General features: G+C 39.7%; 1 protein-coding gene across 1 annotated transcript in view; it reads left to right on the forward strand.

Annotated features, from left to right (window-relative positions):
- Nucleotides 1-366: 366 nt before the first annotated feature.
- MRPS18A (mitochondrial ribosomal protein S18A) overlaps nucleotides 367-19,931 on the forward strand; it is a gene marked incomplete at its 5' end in the record, with an annotated part of 21,245 nt that continues 1,680 nt past the window's right edge. Inside the window, 4 exon segments of the mRNA XM_015817984.1 lie at nucleotides 367-398; nucleotides 2,226-2,330; nucleotides 10,311-10,434; nucleotides 11,705-11,774. Of these exon segments, the coding sequence (XP_015673470.1) occupies nucleotides 367-398; nucleotides 2,226-2,330; nucleotides 10,311-10,434; nucleotides 11,705-11,774 (331 nt within the window).

Genomic DNA, 19,931 nt, shown 5'->3' on the forward strand with positions numbered 1-19,931 from the left:
GCATGAAAATACTTGGTATGCTAATAGGTTCAGGTTATTCTTATATAATTATTGCTGAGGATTACTGTATTGTATAATGTTTCAGTTATCTGGAAAACAGGATAGATTTTTTTCCCTTTCATATAAACTGAATTTGTTTTAATTGCCCTTTCTCCCTCTCTGAGACTTTTGTGGAGTGTTATTAGAGAAAATATTTGGATGAATGCTGAGTATTGAATTTCATATTAACTTCCTCAAACATCATTTCCATTCTAATACTGTATTTATTACTAGGTCACAGGAATTGTAAAAGTGTTCTTTGTGATCCCTGTTTCTTTACTGGATTTAAATATATCTAACATTTTCTTCACATTTTTGTGTTTGCAGTTGTAGAAACTACTGAAGGGAACACCACAACGGTAAGTTTGCTATATTTTCTGAATTACAAATATTAGTTTTTATAAACCATCAACTTTCAACCGAAAAACGGAACAGTAACTTTCAACGAATAATCAATATGCATTTAAATCTCAGTATGATTTTGAACAAAGCTTACCTAACTCTTTATATTAACCTTCTGAATATGTTTTCAGAACGTAATATTATAATCCCTGGTTACTTCAGTAAAAACCACGATTTCGTACAGGGTTGGGTATGCCTGCAGATCTGGAAAAAGACTATGAACTTCCAGGATCCTCTATAAAAACTTCTGAAAAGGAAAGAGCTGAAATGAGAAGAGCCTTTTAGATTACTTCATTGGTATTATTAAATTGGAGCAGGGGTCCATTGGAGCTGTCTGTTAAAAAAGAAGAGCTAATAATTACATTTTAAAACATAGTAAGGTGAAAATAAAAGCTGTCTTGAGTCAAACCCAACTCCAAGAGATTTCATAGACATGTCTATGTAGCTTGTTATACTGTTTCCTACATTGATAGCTTACTAGGATACAGGGAATTCTGTGGAAGACATAGAGATTTTGAAGTGCTGCAAATGTACTATTGTGGCACAGATCTTTTTTTTCTTGAAAGCAAGGATCTCTTACCACAAAGGGTACTTAGAAGATAGCAAGGCAAAATACTTTGATTATGAAGCACAGAATATTCTTTCTCTCTAAGATGCTTTTACTTTGTTGTGAATACTCACAAGACTACAAAAAATGTACTGTTGCCCTTTAATACTAAATAGTGACATTTTCATGGTCTCTTCAAGAATTATATAATTTAGAGGTGGTTCACTGAAAATTCCCTTGTGTGCTTTGGTGGGTGAATGTACTCACGAGAAAAAGAATATTCTGTGATGTTAAGAACATAATGTAGATAAACTTAAATATGCTTTGCAAATGTTGGTTTCTATTTCTCTCCTGGTTTATAAGTGTAAACTGAAAATGTTTTCCTGGATAGCTTGCTTCTCTCCTTAGTATCATAAATGTCAAGTTGAAAACAAAGGCAAACCCTTTTGTGTGAAAAGTGAATTGCCTTCCCATCCAGCACTTAGCTTTAGCATGTGGATCTTAAACCCAACTTCGGCCTTTAAACCTTTCCAAGAAAATGATTAAATATCTTTTGTAGCAAGCAAATTTCCAAGTCAGATACTTTGTGATTATGCCCATGATAATTTGACACATTTTCAAATATGTCCTCAGACTTTCTTTTAGGAAGGAACCTAGTTGACAGAAAATGCCTTTTGGCAACTAATTTTTTTGTTAAAATACTTCCTCAAAGAAAGTGTTATGAATTCCAGTAACTTTAGCCACTTTAAGGTTAGTGGGGCGGCTTTGGGAAATGTGCAACATCATAGTCATTCAAGAAGCAATTATGAGATAAGTTACATCTTTGAGCATGATTAGCTAGGACTGTGGGCTCTATTGCTTTTTGGAGAAATAGGTAGGTAGGTAGGTAGGTAGGTAGGCAGAAAGAAAGAAAGAAAGAAAGAAAGAAAGAAAGAAAGAAAGAAAGAAAGAAAGAAAGAAAGTAAGTATCCCCTTTGTAAGACAGGATCTTCCTAATAGGGAGTTTTCTAATATTTCAGAATATAGTGGGTTTTGCAAAGTGCTACTTAAAATTCAAAGTATTTTTCCCTTTTTTCAAGTTCATTCTCTGAAATGTAAGTTGCTAGCAGCTAAGTCTAATTATCCTTTTCTGCAGTTTGATATATTGATGTTATATGTGCTGAATAAAGTAATGTAGGAAATCAAGCAGCAGTTTTTGAACCTTGGACTCAAAATTTCCCTGTTCTTAATATCTTAGATTGAAGGCAAAATTATAGAAGATGTCAAAAGCCCAACCCCTCCAAATCCTTTGGGTAACTGTCCTATTTGTCGCTGGGACTTGAAACACAAGTACGATTATATGGTGAGTTTTTATTCTAATACTTGCTAAAATATAGCCATACTGACATCCTCCTGCTGAGGATAAAGTATAGTTAAATCAAGTTATTTCTAGATCATTCTCATGATTGTATGCCTGATATTGTCTAATGAAATAATCAACTGTCTTAGAGGTCAACTCTTCTTTGCACCAAATGCCAGGATTTCTGAGAAGCAAAATTACATGTGTAGACTTTGTCATTGCTAAATTACATACCAGCAAAACCTAATGCCTAGAACATTGTTTTTAGTTGAAAACAATAATTTACATTCTTAGAGGCATCACACTAAAGGAAAAGAATAGAGAAGAAAAAGAAAATTAGCAAGCAAATTATAATCGTGGTAGTTGGCAGGAATTTTTCAGAGGGAGAGAATTGTAGTAAAGCACGGGTGTCAAACTCGATCGCATCACGTGATGTATCGTGGCGGTTTTTGCCTTTGTGGAGCCAGGGTGGGCGTGGCCTGTGCATGACGCATCCAGCCCCCGGGCCACCAGTTTGACACCCCTGCAGTAAAGAATGTGATCGTAATGATGCACAATTTAAGATGCATCTAACTGTATTTTGCACACATAAGCATGTATAAGTTACCTTACTACTGAAGTTTGCTGCCTAGCAAAATGATCTCTTTCATAAATACGACAACTTCACGTGATATGACAGGAAAAGGTTTTTATTTTCTTGGATGGGAATCTAGGAAATTTCTAAAGTTTAGTTACACTAACTGATTCTCAGGGACTTATGACTGAAATCTACCCCAATCCTACCTAGAAAGACCAAGGAATAATAGCCATTTATTCTTCTTAGGAACATTGGTGATCATTTATATACACAGTAGAACTAGAATCTGTAGTTCTACAGATTGTTAGAGCTCACTTTATTTTCACATTGCCGACCAGCTATGTTGTTGAATGTAATATAACTTATGCACGTAACAAGCATTCTGTCATGATTTCATGAAATCATTGATTTTGTGACTGATTACACATTTAAGAAAACCAAGTCCTAATTAGTATCAGAGGTCTACTATTTCTGGCAATTTCTGGTAAGTAAACAATAAGGATTCCAAGATAAATAAAAGAAATCAGTCTTATAGATCTACCCTTTTATTTTCCAGTGAACAAGCCTTGAATTTAGACAATATCTTTCCAGCTGTAGTTAAAATTCTCAACAGTAAAATACCATAATGTTGAAACCCATATTAATCATGGACTGGATGAAGAAAAAGAAATTGACACATAATCCAAACTAGACAGCTGTGTCCCTGGTTGATTAAAAGGCACGCCAAGGGAAGTTACTAAATAGTTTTAGCAGTATTATTTAAGGAAGGCTGGATATAAATCTAATTTTTTTTTTCAAATATGCAGTGTCATTTTATTTAGCTTATAATCTATCCAATGATTCTGCAGCCTCAAATTGGCAATGCAACTTTTTACAGTGCATGGGGAAGCACAATTTCTGAGCTAACGAGCATCAAGCTGTCCTAACATCAAGTCTTATTCCAAAGGAGAATAGATTATGCCCATGAAATAGGAGGAAAGAGAATTTGCAGTTATACTTTTAACTCCATACAAATGTATATCAGAAACTCCTCATATTTATAATAAATTGTTTGGCTGACACATCCAATTTTGCAACCTTTGTCCCCCACCCAGCTATATTGCACTTTAAAAAAATAGCAAACTAGGTGACTGGGATACAACATCTGACTGCAAAATAAAATCTGACTTCGAAAGATCATAAATAGTCACATATTGACCAGTTTTAAAATCCTGAACTTTGGAACAATTATGGACAGAAAACATTTCTTACAAGACTCTCTTTCTCTGGGGCACTGTTCACCTAGCACTGGAGATTTGAATACTTTGAAATAAGGATTCCATAATCGTTTTGGTTAGTTTTTTTTTTTTTAATGGAACGCATACCTCCTTCTTTGGGGAAGAATGAGCCATAATAGTTATTGTTCCCTGGCCCGCTTCAATGTCTTGCCCTCAGCACTACTCGATGGGTGATTTAAGAGGCTCCTGTTTAGTGAGCGACTACGCCCCTGTGATAGGGCCGAAGTTGAAACTGTGGAGCATGTCTTATCATACTGCCCTATGTATAACACAGGCAGAATTAAATTATTGTCTCTCCTTGGAATTGATCCCTCTGGTTCTAATGTTGGTAATTTGGTTTTATATTGTCTAGGGGATGGCTCCTCCTATATTACTTCTCAGGTTTCTAAATTTCTTTTAAGAGCTGTAACGATTAGAGGAGAACGTTGTAATTCCCTTTAGCCAAGGCTTCTGGTGCTTAATTGTTTGTGATTATATTTTTCTTGTGTTTTCTTTTGTTGCTCTTGCATTTTGGTCTGTGACCGCAAAATAATAAAAAAATCATTATAATAGTTGTTGCATCATTGGAAATTGTTATTAAAGTGCTTTAATGCAAGGACAGGGAACTTGTGATTTTCTGGCTTAATCTAGCCTGCACATGCACAAGGAAAACCGCTTCCCTAAAATCCCTAATCCCTCTCTGATACTATCAGTTACTTTCCCAGTATGCCTCTACTTCAGCTGTTTTCTCATTTCCCCTTTGGGAAATGTGAGTAAAACCCTGCCCATGGGCGCTTGAAACAGAGCTTCTGAAAGCAAGACCAAGTGATTTTTCCATTTGGAACTTGGCACTGAACTCATCCTCTGTTTGGTCCTGCAATTAAAAACTTACCAATTCATCTTCTTTTTTTCCACATAACAGCAGACCAGGAGACTTCAGATTATTTGAAAAGTTTATGGAGTTGAAAGAATTTAAAAGAAGTTCATTGTGTTTTGAAGATAAAGGGAACTTTGTTTTTATTACAGTTTTTAAGTTTAATAATATCTTAGTTACTTAATTATGTTCAGCTTTTTTTTTTAATATGGCTTTGTTTGAAACAGAGTTGGTCAGAATTGCCAAAAGAGAGCTAACGATAAGCAGCAGATTTTGTGCAACCCAAAATAATAGCAGGGTGTGCTGGTTGTATAAACAAATCTCGAAGGTCATTTAGTCAAATTATTAGCACTTGTCAGGAGTCCAGGTGGCCTTGGGTATTGGTCCTGCCCACCATTCCAGCCAGATTTCTGCTTCCAGAGAATACATTGGTCATGATGGATTTTGTTTATCTAGCAGGAGAAATCAAATATTCTGTCCAGATGAAGGCAAAGCTTTATTTCCTCTTCTCTTGCTTGGAACACAATTAGTCTGACCATGAGTAAATGTCATCTCACTTTGGCAGTGGAGAATGGAGACCGAACTCCAGTCTTTGCTTCTGAGTTCCAAATTAATTCAATCCAAGTTGTTTTCATCAGATCCTACAGATTACAGGGGTGGGAATCTGAGTTCAGCCTCTCCCAGGAGCTGCCCAGTGATTAAAGCAAAGCTGCAGTTGCAGTCTTGGCTGCCCATTAGCACACAGTGTTAATTTCATGGAACATGACGGCAGTACTAATAATCTCTGCCAGAATACTCTTTTCTTTTAACCCTTTTGCACTTGTTCCTCTGTTACCCTAAAACACTGTATCTTCGCGCTGCCTTGCAGCAGAGATGAACTCTGAATGAGCAACACTACATTGTTGGAGTTGGGGCCGGTTTATGCATTAAAATAAAAATAAAAAGATCAAAAATTAACAAACTAAAATAGAATAAAGATAAGAGGGGGGAAAAAGAAAGACAAAGTAAAAAAAGTGCAGAGGAAGGAAAATAATAAAAAGTAGCTTTTGATTTTCTTTACAGCAGTTATAAGTATAAATGTGCATTTACCTCTTGCTCTATAGTTACAACATAGTTTCGGTAATCTGATTTTCAAAATCATAAATTCGTTTTTTATGTTTCACGCAAAAAGTCTGTTAAGCATTTCCAGTCAGCAGTAAATAAATATGTTTTTTTCTCTGATCAAAGGGGTCAGTTTGAGCATCTCAGCAAATTCCATCATCCTCACCATCCATTCCTCCATTGTGGGTAGTGTCCAGTCTTTCCACCTTTTTCATATAATAATCTTTTGCATATAATAATCTATGAATTTATCGTGCACAGAAGACTTGAGGCTTTTGTTAACAAGCAGCAAATGGTTTAAGGCAGCCTGCAGGCCTGAAGAGAGTGGAATCTTATTGTTTTGTTTTAAAGTGACATTTAGAATTGAGGAACACATGGGCTAATGCTCATATTGGGTCAAATTGAATCTGGAAACAAGCACTCTCATATAACGGGGCTAAGAAACAGCATCTTTCCCTTATTATCATTCTGTCTATTTAAAATGTTAAATACGTTATATTTCTTTTCAGCAGGTGACTGCTACATGCAATAAACTGGAATATAATGGATGTAGCATTTTCAGTATGTTGTAGGAGATGCTCTTAGGCAACTGAAAATTTGCTTCTTCTGCTTCATTCCAACAACTTCCATAAAATATCTGAAGCAAATGTCTTTGGAGCCCTGGATGTTGAATTCTCTATAAGGTCATTCGGTCCATCCTTGGGAAGGGTTCTGACGAACACTTATAGGGCTGTGCGCAGGAATTTGTTGAGTACCTGATGGATAAATTACTCAGATTTGTTCTCAGTTGGAATCCAAACATGGAGCAGGTCCATTGGAGATCCCAGGGAATGGACTCACCCAATTATCTGAGAACAATTTGAATCTGTTGGACCTGAGGAAGTGGACTGGGTCTTTGGAGCTGTTAGTGCAAGAATTTATTGATTAGATCTTTGTCCCTCCTGATTGGTAAAAGTGTCCATGAGAGTGACGAGGGGGGGGGGTCCAGGCAGTAATTAATACATCCCTGCAGGAGGGGGTATTCACAGGACCATTTATGGAAGCCTTGGTCTGTTGCCTCCTTAAGAAACATTCACTAGATCCCACCTACCTAGACAATTTCCATCCAGTTTCCCACCTCCCCTTTTTAGGGGAGATGGTGGGAAAAGTGGTTGTGCCAGAGCTTCAGAGGGTCCTGGCTGAAATGAAACTATCTGGACCCCTTTCAGCCAGGTTTCAGGCCTGATTATGGGATAGAAACTGCATTGGTCATACTTATAGATGGGAACGGGATGGGGTAGTGCATCCATCCTTGCTCTTCTTGACCTCTTGGCAGCTTTCGATACCAGCAACCATGGTATCCTTTTGGGCCAGTTATAGGAGCTGGGGCTGGGTGATGAAGTCTTGCACTGGTTCAGCTCCTTCCTTCAATGCCGGTCCCAATTGGTATTGATAGGGAGCAAGAGATGCTTTGTGGAATGCCATAGGGCTCAATGCTCTCTCCACTCCTTTTTAACATTACATGAAACTGCTGGGTGAGATCATTCGACACCATGGGCTGAGGGTATCATCAATATGCCAGTGACAGCCAATTTTACATCTCCATCCCCAGTGCTCCAAGAGATGCTGTAGCTGTCCTCTTAGAATCCCTGGAGGCTGTAGGGGTTTGGATGGGGGACAACAGGCTTCAGCTGAACTCTGGTAAGATGGAGTGGCTGTGAATTCATGGAGCCTCAGGATTTGTAGGTTTATCATCCTTGGTTCTGGATGGAGTTGCACCACCCCAGACAGACCTGGTACACAATCTGGGAGTTCTAGTGTAATCCAGTTCTCCTAGTGCAGGGGTAAGCAACCTGGGCTCATTTATGACTCATGGACTTCAACTCCCAGAATTCCTGAGTCAGAGGTTGCTTACCCCTGTCCTAGTGTAATCCATTCCAAAGCGCCTGAAGGCAGGACAAGAAGCAACGGATGGAAACTAATCAAGGAGAGAAGCAACCTAGAACTAAGGAGAAACTTCCTGACAGTTAGAACAATTAACCAGTGGAACAACCTGCCTCCAGAAGCGGTGAATGCTCCAACACTGGAAGTTTTTAAGAAGAGACTGTACAGCCATTTGTCCGAAATGGTATAGGGTTTCCTGCCTCAGGGGGTTGGACTAGATGACCTCCAAGGTCCTTTCCAACTTTACTACTGCTACTGCTACTATTATTATTATTACTATTACTACTACTACTACTACTACTACTACTACTACAATTCTGCAATTTCAAATATTAGTTCATCTGAGGCAGAAAAAGGAGATTTAGCATTGCTCAAGAGTTATTTTCAGCTGAGTAAATTAATTTGTTCTGTGAATAGTTTACATTGTTAATAATTCTGCTTGTAATTTTTCTAAATTCTGGCTGCTTGATTGCAAACTCCATAATCTTGACAAATAAGCCTATGCAATAAGTGCATTTCCAGACAGGTGGCCACTATGTTTGAATTTTATATTCCTTAGGTACAATGTAGAACAATCTTAGAACAGTATACAACAGTTTTCATGTTTTTGCTAATGTGTTTTTTTAACTTTAGCTTTAGATTACTCCATGACTTGTTGATTTGTCTTAGTTCTATATAACTTTGTAACAGTAATTTAGTAACCTTAAATATTCTAGTTATACTTTCACCCAAGAACATCTAGAAATGCTTCTTGTGGCTTGTTTTGTCTTATAATCATTGCCTGAGAATGTTAGTTGAATGCCCTGGAATGCATTCCAAGAGGAAAACCCCTAAATAAAATCATATTTTTATTAGTTGGGAAAAAATTAAAAGTATCTAAAAAATTAGAGCATTCTCAAGTTCTTTTTTTAATAAATTTTATTTCTATAAAGATAAAACAGAAAGAGAAACAAAACACAAAGATATGTACATCATCAAAAAAGGCAAAAAAAGTGTTAGCATAGGGATAGAATCAAGATTACGTGAAGTGTTAATACCACTTTATAATGCCGCGGTAAGGCCACACTTGGAATACTTTATCCTGTTTTGGTCGCCACGATGTAAAAAAGATGTTGAAACTCTAGAAAGTGCAGAGAAAAGCAACAAAGATGATTAGGAGACTGGAGGCTAAAACATGAAGAATGACTAGTGGAATTGGGTCTAATTTAATGAAAAGAAGGACTAGGAGTGACATGATAGCAGTGTTCCAATATCTAAGGAATTGCCATAAAGAAGAAGTCAGCCTATTCTCCAAAGCACCTGAAGGCAGGACAAGAAGCAGTGAATGGAAACTAATCAAGGAGAGAAGCAACCTAGAACTAAGAAATTTCCTGATGAAGCAGTTAATCAGTGGAACAACCTGCCTCCAGAAATTGTGAATGCTCCAAGTTTTTAAGAAGAGACTGGGCAACCATTTGTCTAAAATGGTATAGGGTTTCCTGCCTGAGCAGGGGGTTGGACTAGAAGACCTCCAAGGTCCCTTCCAACTCTCTTATTCTGTTATTCTGTCATAACAAGTGCTTAAAAAGTAAGTGAAAAAATACATCAGAAAAAAATAAAATAATAGAGTATAATATATCATTACAGTAGTAAACAATTATAAGTCTACATATAATTATCTAATGCACAGACAAATATATTCACTTCTAATGCATTTAGATAATGATTATGCTTTTTCACCTGCTGTATTTTTTATAAATGAGTCTCAGATTTTATTATATTTATCCATACAAAGTCTACGTCTGTAGGTAATCCACTCATAAATGGCACGTGTAAGCAGATCTTCAATCCATTGAATATACTGTATTTATCTTTCTAACATTGCAATATCAGTCTTTTAGCTGTAGTAAGGGCATGGAGAATCCATTTATGATATGCAGTTGTCAAATTCTATGTACTAGGCATGCAATTCAAGAGAATGTTATTAAGACAGAAATAATACAGTAAAAACTGAAGATCTTGTTCATAGCAAAACCCTCACACTTTTGACTGTTCATGGCTTCATGTATCATCCTTTGCATGTCTAAGCACCATCAGGGAATAATTTTAGCATAAGGAACAGAGCAAAATATCTGATAGGGATGCACGTATCGTTTATGCAGAAACGGTCAAATGGTTAATTTCGTAATGCTTTTCAGAAGCTTTTGCGTCCCCATCGCTTGCAAGCTTAACTGATATTGGTACTTCTGAATTAGTTTCTTTTGCTTCCTTAGGATGTCTTACTGCTAAGTCAGTTCATAAACTCTACAGGAAGGATGATACCTCGTAACATCACAGGCCTTTGTAAAGAAGAGCACAAAAAGATTACAGTGTGCGTGCAAATGGCTCACCGAGCAGGTATCTGCTTTCAGTTTCCTTGTTTCTCTTTTGTGTGAATGGGAATCAGCTGGGAAAAATGAATCTTAGTTGCTCTAAAACAGGGGTGTCAAACTGCCAGCCCGTGGGCCGGACGCGTCACGCGGAAGCCGCACCCACCCCATTGCCAACAATGGCAAAACTGTCCCGATACATTGCGCGACGTCATGTGATGTCACGAGTTTGACATGTCTGCTCTAAAACATCATTCTCAATGCTATTTACTTACCCTGCTTTTACTGCTTCATCACCTTGCAAACATCCCAGCAGTAGAGCTCCAGTTCTATTGTTTATGGTTAAACTGTGATAGAACTTTACAGTCATTGTTCTGTATGATGCGTTTAGTAATCCATAGCAAGGTACATCAGCAAATGGATCGATAATATAGACCAGTGATGGCGAACCTTTTAGAGACCGAGTGCCCAAACTGCAACCCAAAACCCACTTATGCATTGTCGGGTGCCAGGTGGGTGTGGCCCATTGGGTGGGCGTGGCTGCGGTGGTAACGGCAGACTGGGTGGGACTAAAAAGTTCAATCAATTCCAACTTTGCACGATCTTTTTTTTCCCCGCGAGAAGTTGAAATTGACTGATTGATTGAACCTTTTTTTTTTTTGTACACAGCGGCGGAGGCCTAAAGCGAAAAGATTTTATAAAGCCCAGCTGAAGGCCTAGGACTGGGGTGACGGTGCGCATGCCCACAGAGAGGGCTTTGAGTGCCACTTCTGGCACCCGTGCCATAGGTTCGCCACCACTGATATAGACCCTATTCAAGAGATCCTATTAATCCTGTTAGCTCCAGTGTTACAAAGCAAATTGAGGCAGAGCAGTTCCTGCTCTGATCTCTTTGGTCTTATCCCATTGTGCAAGATATAATGAGCCAAAAAGTTACATATAGCTGTATGACCAGATAAGGAACTATCATGGAACTAAAAGTCAGCCACGTTTTGATAATAAATCGAGACTAGAAATCTGATGGATTGTAGCATGTATTGCAAGATTCTGTGTAAAATCAGATTGCTACAATGAGATCATCCTATTAACCAGTATAATTTTAGACCCTTTAAATAATCATTTCCAGCTGATTTTTATGCTTTGAAGATAAACAAGATACAAGATTTCCATTTATTGGAGATGAATGGGTAGCTGTATTTGAGTTTGTAACATAACATATACTAGAATTGGATGCATGTTTAGGAAATTGTTTAATTTTCTTCCTTTCTCTCTCCCCTCCTACCCATCCCCATTTTTAGGTTTGCTGCCAGATCATAAACCTAAATTTCCTGAAGGTGTTATTCCCAAACCTAAGCAAATCCTCAACAGGTCAGGTGTTCTTTGACTAATAAGTGGGTGAGAGGGAGGGGAAATCTTTGGAAACCTTAGAAGTGGACCGAAAAAACCAGTATAGGTCAGGGGTAGGCAACCTTGGCTCTTTTATGACTCGTGGACTTCAACTCCCAGAATTCTGGGAGTTGAAGTCCACGAGTCATAAAAGAGCCAAGATTGCCTACCCCTAGTATAGCTAATCCTCAACTTACCACAACTGAGGCCAAAATTTCCATTACTAAACAAGACAGTTGTTGAGCAGATCATTCGGTCATTAAGCACATCTGGCTTCCCCCATTGACTTTGCTTGTCGGAAGCCAATTGGGAAGATTATAAATGGTGGTCACATGACCCCAGGACAGCGCAGGTGTCACAAATGTATGCAGTTCCAAGCATCCGAATTTTTATCACATGATCACGGGGATGCTGCAATGGTCGTAAGTGTGAAAAACAGTCATAAGTCACTTTTTTCAATGCTGTTTGTAACTTTGAACAGCCGCTACATAAATGGTGGTAAGTCAAGGACTATCTGCATAGTTTAGTATAGTTTTATTAATTGATTAGTCTTAACGACCGTATCAATAAAAGAAAACAAAGATACGTGATCTGGTTCTGGGATTAAAAAGATAAAAGAAAGTACAATGATGAAATGCAGATGTGGTAATACAAGAGTCAGCAATCCAAAAAAATGCATCGCCTTTACAGGGAACCCCAATTTGCTCGGTGTATCTGGATCTTAGTTCAACTGCATTAATTATAAACTTAGCAGTTCTGTTTTTACAGTATGTACATTGGAGCCCAGGAGGGAATAAGACAATCTGTGATTCAGATCCCAGCGGGCTGTTTTTGCCAATAGAGAGGATAAGTATCTGAGCCTAAAGGGGTGATGACAAGAAATACATCCATGATCCAATTTGTGGGATATAATATCCCTCTAATTGGAGTAGAAGTATTTCTAATATATGGGTTTCAGAACCCACTGATCCTACATGTGTACATTTACCTACATATAATGAATCTTGGTAGTTTTTGTAAAAAGTAAACCATATATCGGACTAACCAGCTGGCTCTTTTTACATCTTCATGCTTTCATTTTTTTTTCCATTCCCCCCCCCCTTAATTTTCATATCTGTTATCCATTTTTAATCATTTGGCAATTACTGATGCGAGCTACAGAATAGATAAGCTAGCTTGTTAGCTTCAGTGGGTGGCAAAAGGAACGTGAAGGAGGCACTCATTCTCTGTCTCCTTTTTATTTTAGTACCTTTATTCTTTGTCTACACTTTGTAGTTTACCTAAATTTTGTGCCTTCTCTCTTCCAGTCTTTTTTCTCCCCTCCATCCTGCTTTCACACCTAGCTCCTTAATGGGGAAACTTAAACCTCCTGTTGCCTTTTTTTTTTTTTTTTGCTTTGCTGTCTGTTCAGAGGAGCTAATCCCTTATTTATGACCTTGTTTTTTGTTCCCATGGAGATGTCAAAGCACTTTATGAAGAGACAGTATTTGCAAGCCATGGGGTTACCAAATGCCACAGGAAAAATCAGAAACTCTTTTGAGGTTGCATCCTTGTCCTTTTCCAGGAATGTGGTCATAGTTCAGTCCCTTTTTCTGTGGATTGTATCTGAGAAGTGCTTCTGTTATTTTTATTTTCTGGATGTTCTTTATATTTTTGCAAGGATATATATTTTAGCAACATGTTTTATGCGTGTAGACAATATCTGTATATGTATAGACCCTGTTTAAAAAGTAAAAAAAGAAATAGGATGCCTACTACTCCATAGGATTGTTTTTATCAAATCTTCTCTTGGACTTTCACAGGATGATTTATTAACTCTAGCAGAAGTCCACTGGTCTGAATTCAGCCTAGTAGATGAAGGCAGCAGTGATGAATTACATCCTTTTCTCCATGAAACAGAAATGGAGTTTAAGCCAGGGGTCTTCAAACTTGGCCCTTTTATGACTTGTGGACTTCAACTCCCAGAATTCCTCAGCCAGCTTTGCTGGCTGAGGAATTCTGGGAGTTGAAGTCCACAAGTCATAAAAAGGCCAAGTTTGAAGACCTCTGGTTTAAGCCAAGCGATCTAACAAACTGCTGTATAGTTCCTAAAGAGAGATTTAATTTTGGTAGCTCTCATGTGTCTGTCTTTCCTTTGCTTTCCCGGTCTAGAGCTTCCAAACCTGGTGGGTGGGAAAGAATGGAAAAGAGTGCTAGGTGGAATGAATTTGATAACAGGGACAAAACAAGGAATCGTATTTGAAAGTGACAGAGCATTAATGACGTGCAAAGTTTTTGGAACAGTAAGTAGGGACCAGTAGGGCAGAGTTGCCTTTGCTGAGGCATTTTTAGGAACGCTTTCTCCAATTCGTTGGGATTTTGTCTCTGTTGGCTGCAGAGAGAAAATGTTGCATTTTTGGACACTTGCCATATCTCAACCAGGACAAGAAGGTTGTGGATTTGGCTATGTGCCTACCCCCCACCTGTGCCTCCCACATTGATTTCTGGAACAGCCAGTAATGCAGAGAAGTGGATGCTTTTTAAACATTTCTTTTCACAGCTCTTAGGGGTCAAGTTGTAACACGCTACTCAAACGGCCACATCCTATATTCAGAGCAGCCTCAGAAGAAGCAATGGGCTTTAAGGCACAGGACTCACATTTGGAAGTTTGTTTCCAACTTTGCTATGATTTTTGTTTAAATATCCCCCTTTGTGCTCACTGTTCTCACATGCACAATATATCTAGTTGGAGGGAAAGCACCTAGGTCAGGGGTCCTCAACCTTGGCAACTTTTAAGACTTGTGGACTTCAACTCCCAGAATTCCTCAGCCAGCAAAGCTTTGCTGGCTGAGGAATTCTGGGAGTTGAAGTCCACAAGTCTTAAAAGTTGCCAAGGTTGAGGATCCCTGACCTAGGTTATTGACATGGTAAAACTGTGTGAACCAGAAAGCTAACATTTCATGGCCTCTCATTTAAAAATAATGGCAAGATGCATTTTATATAGTTTAAGAACTATATTACGTATGAGGAATACATTATTCCCAGTATATCAGACATGTCAAACACAAGGCCCGGGGGCCGGATGCGGCTCGCGAAATGGTTTCATGTGGCCCACAAAGCCATCCTGGAAACAGTGAGGGAATGGCCCCCTCTGCCTTGGCCCTGGCCCGGGCCAGCCAGGAGCCAATGTACAATTTTGTGGTGGCCATCTATGCTGAAATGCATTCAGTCTTAGCTCCATAAGCCCCCCCCCCGCATGGCCTGAGAGGAACAGTGAGGCTCCTCCAGTGGACCATGCCTTGGCACTTGCCCTGGTCCCACCCCCTTCTGCCAGAGACCCTCAGATCTGTCCCACTCCTGCCCAGGCCCCCACAGGCACCCTTGACGCAAACTATGTAGAACTGGCCACACCCACCCAGTAGGCCACACCCACTCCATCCATGCCCACCCAATAGGCCGCAACCACCCTGGCCATACCCACCCGGCCCCCTGAGGGCAACCGCAATGCTAATGTGGCCCTCAATGAAATTGAGTTTGACACCCCTGCAGTATATATTTCTTCTTCCATTTCTTCTTTTTTAAGTTGAGAAAAGCATTGCTAAACTGAAATGCTGGTAATGGATGCAGGAAATAGTGGTCTAAAAATATTACAGAATATGATTAATACAGCCTTTGTGAAAATAGATTGCAATTCTCTCTGAAAAATACCAGAATTGAAAAACTCTTTCCACTGTGGGTTCTTAATACATGTTGTTATTGTTACTATAGTACTAATTTTGATTTCCCAGCTTTTCTGCAAGATGGCTGGACAGAGCCCTTCCCTCATGTAGGAAGGATATTATGCACAGAGTTGGCAATTAAACAGGATCACCCCGACAGATTCATGGCCAAGTAAAGATTTTAATCCAATTCGCACCAGTAATAGCTGAACACAAAACCCAGTGCCATAGTGGCTATTTTCTCTCACCACAAGCTTTCAAAGTGCTGAACATTGCCCTCCCCTGAACAGGATGAAAACAAGAATTTTGTTCTGAAACTTTCCCCGAATTGAAGGACAGGTCAAGCATACAGAGTGCGTGACTTCATGGGAAATTTTGCTTTACGTGTAATAATTAAATCTTTGCCTTAACCTGAAGGCCGTTCTCTGTGCTCATTTCCCCTAGAAATTCTTCTCATTATTCCCATAAGCAAAGAGACAAGTAACCCTTTGAATATCTTGGCTCAGTGCCCTGCCTTGATGAAGGTGTAGAGTTCTGGCTCTCTCCGCTGGTAGCAGATGAGATGATGACTGCATGAAACCTTGTCTCAACACCCTTTGGCCCCAGAATCCCAAAATCACACCACTGAAGTTTGACAGCAAATTGGCTAAATTTCAAATTTTTGCATGAATTTTCTTATTTTTTTAATATTTTTGGGGGGGAGGGGTATTATTCGAAAAATATTAAATATATCAATTACCATGCAAGTGCTTGAAATTACTGGGGGGGGAATTAGGGACTGCTTTCCAAGATTTGGAGGAACTCAATGCAGGTAGTCTTCACTTACCAATCATTAATTACCAATTACTATTGGTAATTACTAAATAAAGGTAAAGGTTTCCCCTGTCCAGTCAGATCTGACTCTAGGGGGCAGTGCACATCTCTGTTTCTTGGAGCCAGCGTTGTCCGAAGAATCCTCCATGGTCATATGGCGGGCATGACTATGCAGCGAGGCGCATGGAACACTGTTACCTTCCCACCGAAGTGGTACCTATTTATCTAACCCTAACCCAGGGGTAGGCAGCCTTAGCTCTTTTATGACTTGTGGACTTCAACTCCCAGAATTCCTGAGCCAGCCATGCTGAGGGAAGGGAGAGGTTTCCAAGCTGAGCCATGCTGGCTCAGGAATTCTGGGAGTTGAAGTCCACGAGTCATAAAAGAGCTAAGGCTGCCTGCCCTAACCCATGTGCATGCTTTCGAATAGCTAGGTGGGCAGGAGCTGGGGCAAGTAACGGGAGCTCACCTCATTGTGTGGCCCTCGGATCTCAAACACGGGCTGTCAGCTTTACAGCTGACAAGCTCAGTGTCTTTAACCACTAAGTCAGGGGTAGGCAACCTTGGCTCTTTTATGACTCGTGGACTTCAACTCCCAGAATTCCTGAGCCAGCATGGCTCTAAGCCTGCACTAAGCCATCTCGCCCCACCAAATAATTACTAATTACCAATAGTAAATAACAATAGTAATTGGGAATAGGAACTGTCACTAAGCAACACAGTTGTGAGGTACATCACACGACTGCACTGACTTGTAACAGCAGTTTAAGCAATCCCAGTTGCCACTGTTCAGTGAATCCCGTGCATTTGCAGTGTCCCCACAGCATCGCAGGGTCATGTCATTGCTATCTGCAACCTCCCACCAGCTCAGCAGGCCAAATGCCCATATTGCAATCACGTGACTACAGAGATGCTGCATAGCCGCAACTACAGGCGCCCCTCATAACTGCTCCTCATTCAGCACTATTGTAATTGTTGATCAGTCACTGAACGAGTGGATGTTAAATGGGGGCTACTTGTCTTGGAATGGTAGGTACATCTGTTATGGTCCTTAATTGCTCCACAAAATATTGTGAAATTCCCCCCACCCAAAAAAATAGGTTCAGGGTGGCAGCAGGATTGGTTTGCTTCCCAGGAACCTCCTGCTCCCATTTTCATTCATTAATTTTTCACCAACCCTTGGAAGACTGTAAGGAGCCCCTTCCTGGTGTAAAAGATTTCTGTTACCTGGTCCTGCTGATCAGCATCAGACCCTGATTGGGTGTTCCATGTTGGAGGTGGTTGGTGTGTGAGGAAGAAAATCCCACCTCCACCCATAGGATTCTGGGTTGTTTTTTTAACTTACCGTACTTTGATTCATTTTAATATTTAATGTTTTATACATTTGCTTTTTATGATGTTTGCAAGCCACTCAGTTGCTTGACAGTGAGATGGCTGGCATATAAATTTAATAAATAAAATACTGTCCTTCATCAAATCATAACGTAAATGCTCATTGAAAGCCTAATCCAGTCCAAGAAAACACTGGACTCCAACTGAACATTATAGGACAGACATGTCAAACACAAGGCCCGGGGGCCGGATGTGGCCCGCGAAGTGGTTTCATGTGGCCCGCGAAGCCATCCTGGAAACAGTGAGGGAACAGCCCCTGCTGCCTTGGCACTGGCCCAGGCCGGCCGGGAGCCAATGTACAATTTCGTGGTGGCCATCTATGCTGAAACACATTCAGTCTTAGCTCCACAAGGCCGTCTAGAAACAGCGAGGAACCAGCCCCTGCTGTGTTCAGCCCCGCCCCCTGGGTACATACTGGGGAGGTGTCATCCTTTGTGAGGAATGAAGAAATGGACCATGCCTTGGCGCTTGCCCCGGTCCCACCCCCTTCTGCCAGAGATCCTCAGATCTGTCCCACTCCTGCCCAGGCCCCCACAGGCACCCTTGACACGAACAATGTAGAGCTGGCCATGCCCACTCAGTAGGCCGCACCCACCCTGGCTGCACCCACCCGCCCCCCCCAAGGGCAACCGCAATGCTGATGCAGCCCTCAATGAAATTGAGTTTGACACCCCTGTTACAGGATATACAAAGAGAAAAGGGTTGTGCATCAAAGCAGCACCGCATTCATCCCAAGTTCAGAATTTTCTTGCCTGTCCCTTTTTCCAGCCACCTTGTCTCTGCCAGGGCCCCATATTTACTGTGCAGTTTTTCTGGACCATCCTTGCACTATTCTAAGATTAGTTCTTCTTTAAAAGTAATTTAAGAACTTTATCTGTTGTCATCCCAGTTGTGTAATTTTTAGATTTTAGTATATGTCGTATTATCGCCAACATCTGTTTCCCAAAGCTGCAGTAAAATTATGTCTAGACTATTTGGAGAAGATCAGCACCTGGTAAATTACGTCATATAAAATAATATTGTAACGTGTGTGTGTATATGCTGTAATAGGGAAGTTAATCTGATGTGCATTACAAATTCACAGTCTTATATGAAAATGTAATACAGAAAGCTTATGTAGAGGATGTTTCACCTCAAAATAATGAAAAGATTTAATATGTCTTATTTTTACTACAAAGGCCATGATGTGGCTATTGAATATTACATTGGAATCTAAACAACCGTAAGTGAAATGTTCCTCATATAAATTTTTAAGACATTAATGTCTGGTATAGAACAATAAGACTGTAAGGAAGAGATCTGGACTTGATTTATATGCTTTAATACTTCACTTTTTATCTATTGCATTTTACTTTACTAAACCTAAGGTAGCATCCAGCATGTTCGTCTCTGTTCTTATCTGATCTTCAGATTTCAGTCCAGACTTGACTGCTGTTCTGAAATTTTGCCCATTTTCATAAGCAAGCTTGGTTCAGCTCACTTTCTGCAAGATAGTAGGTCAGGTTCTGCAGAGGAAGGGGGAGTTCAGTTCTAACCTTAGTAAAGCAGACGGAGACAAAGCAATGTTTATAACTACATTCTACACAATACAATTTAGACAGCCCTACTGGAATTGGCATATCTTCCATATTTCACAGCGCCATATTAAATATCTAGAAAATTAGCTTGGCAAGTTATGATGCATTGCAGTGAAGTCTTTTTTCTGCTCTTCCTGTAAAGTTAGTTTCTCCATGAAGTTTAAATTATAAAGAAATGTTAACCTTTGATTTGTCCTGTGTAATGAAATATTTTGGTGAGGGGATATCTTTGGGTTAGTTTCTGGTGACTGCACGAGTCCCCGCAGTTTTCTTGGCAAGATTTCAGAAGTGGTTTGCCATTGTTTTCTTCCTAGGGCTGAGAGGATTGACTGGCCCAAGGTCACCCATTGACTTTGGGCCTAAGACAGGACTACAATTTACAGTCTTCTGGTTCCTAGCCTGATGCCTTAACTGCTATTCCAGGCTGGCTCTCTAATGAAATGCACTGAGCCATTAACTATTATTAACTCCAACTGTTTTTTCCAAATGATTCTCAACAGTCTTCTCTTTTTTATATCTAGAATGAAACATGAGTTCATTCGTGTTAATGTATTATGCTAATAAAAAATCAACCTTTACTAAAATATTTTCAACATGAGAAATATTATTTCTTCAATTCCTTGATGTCTGTTTTTTAATTTCTGAACTCATAGCTATTG

This window comes from Protobothrops mucrosquamatus, unplaced genomic scaffold, assembly GCF_001527695.2.
Source record: "Protobothrops mucrosquamatus isolate PMUCROS unplaced genomic scaffold, P.Mucros_1.0 scaffold_133, whole genome shotgun sequence".
NCBI classification, from domain to species: domain Eukaryota; kingdom Metazoa; phylum Chordata; class Lepidosauria; order Squamata; family Viperidae; genus Protobothrops; species Protobothrops mucrosquamatus.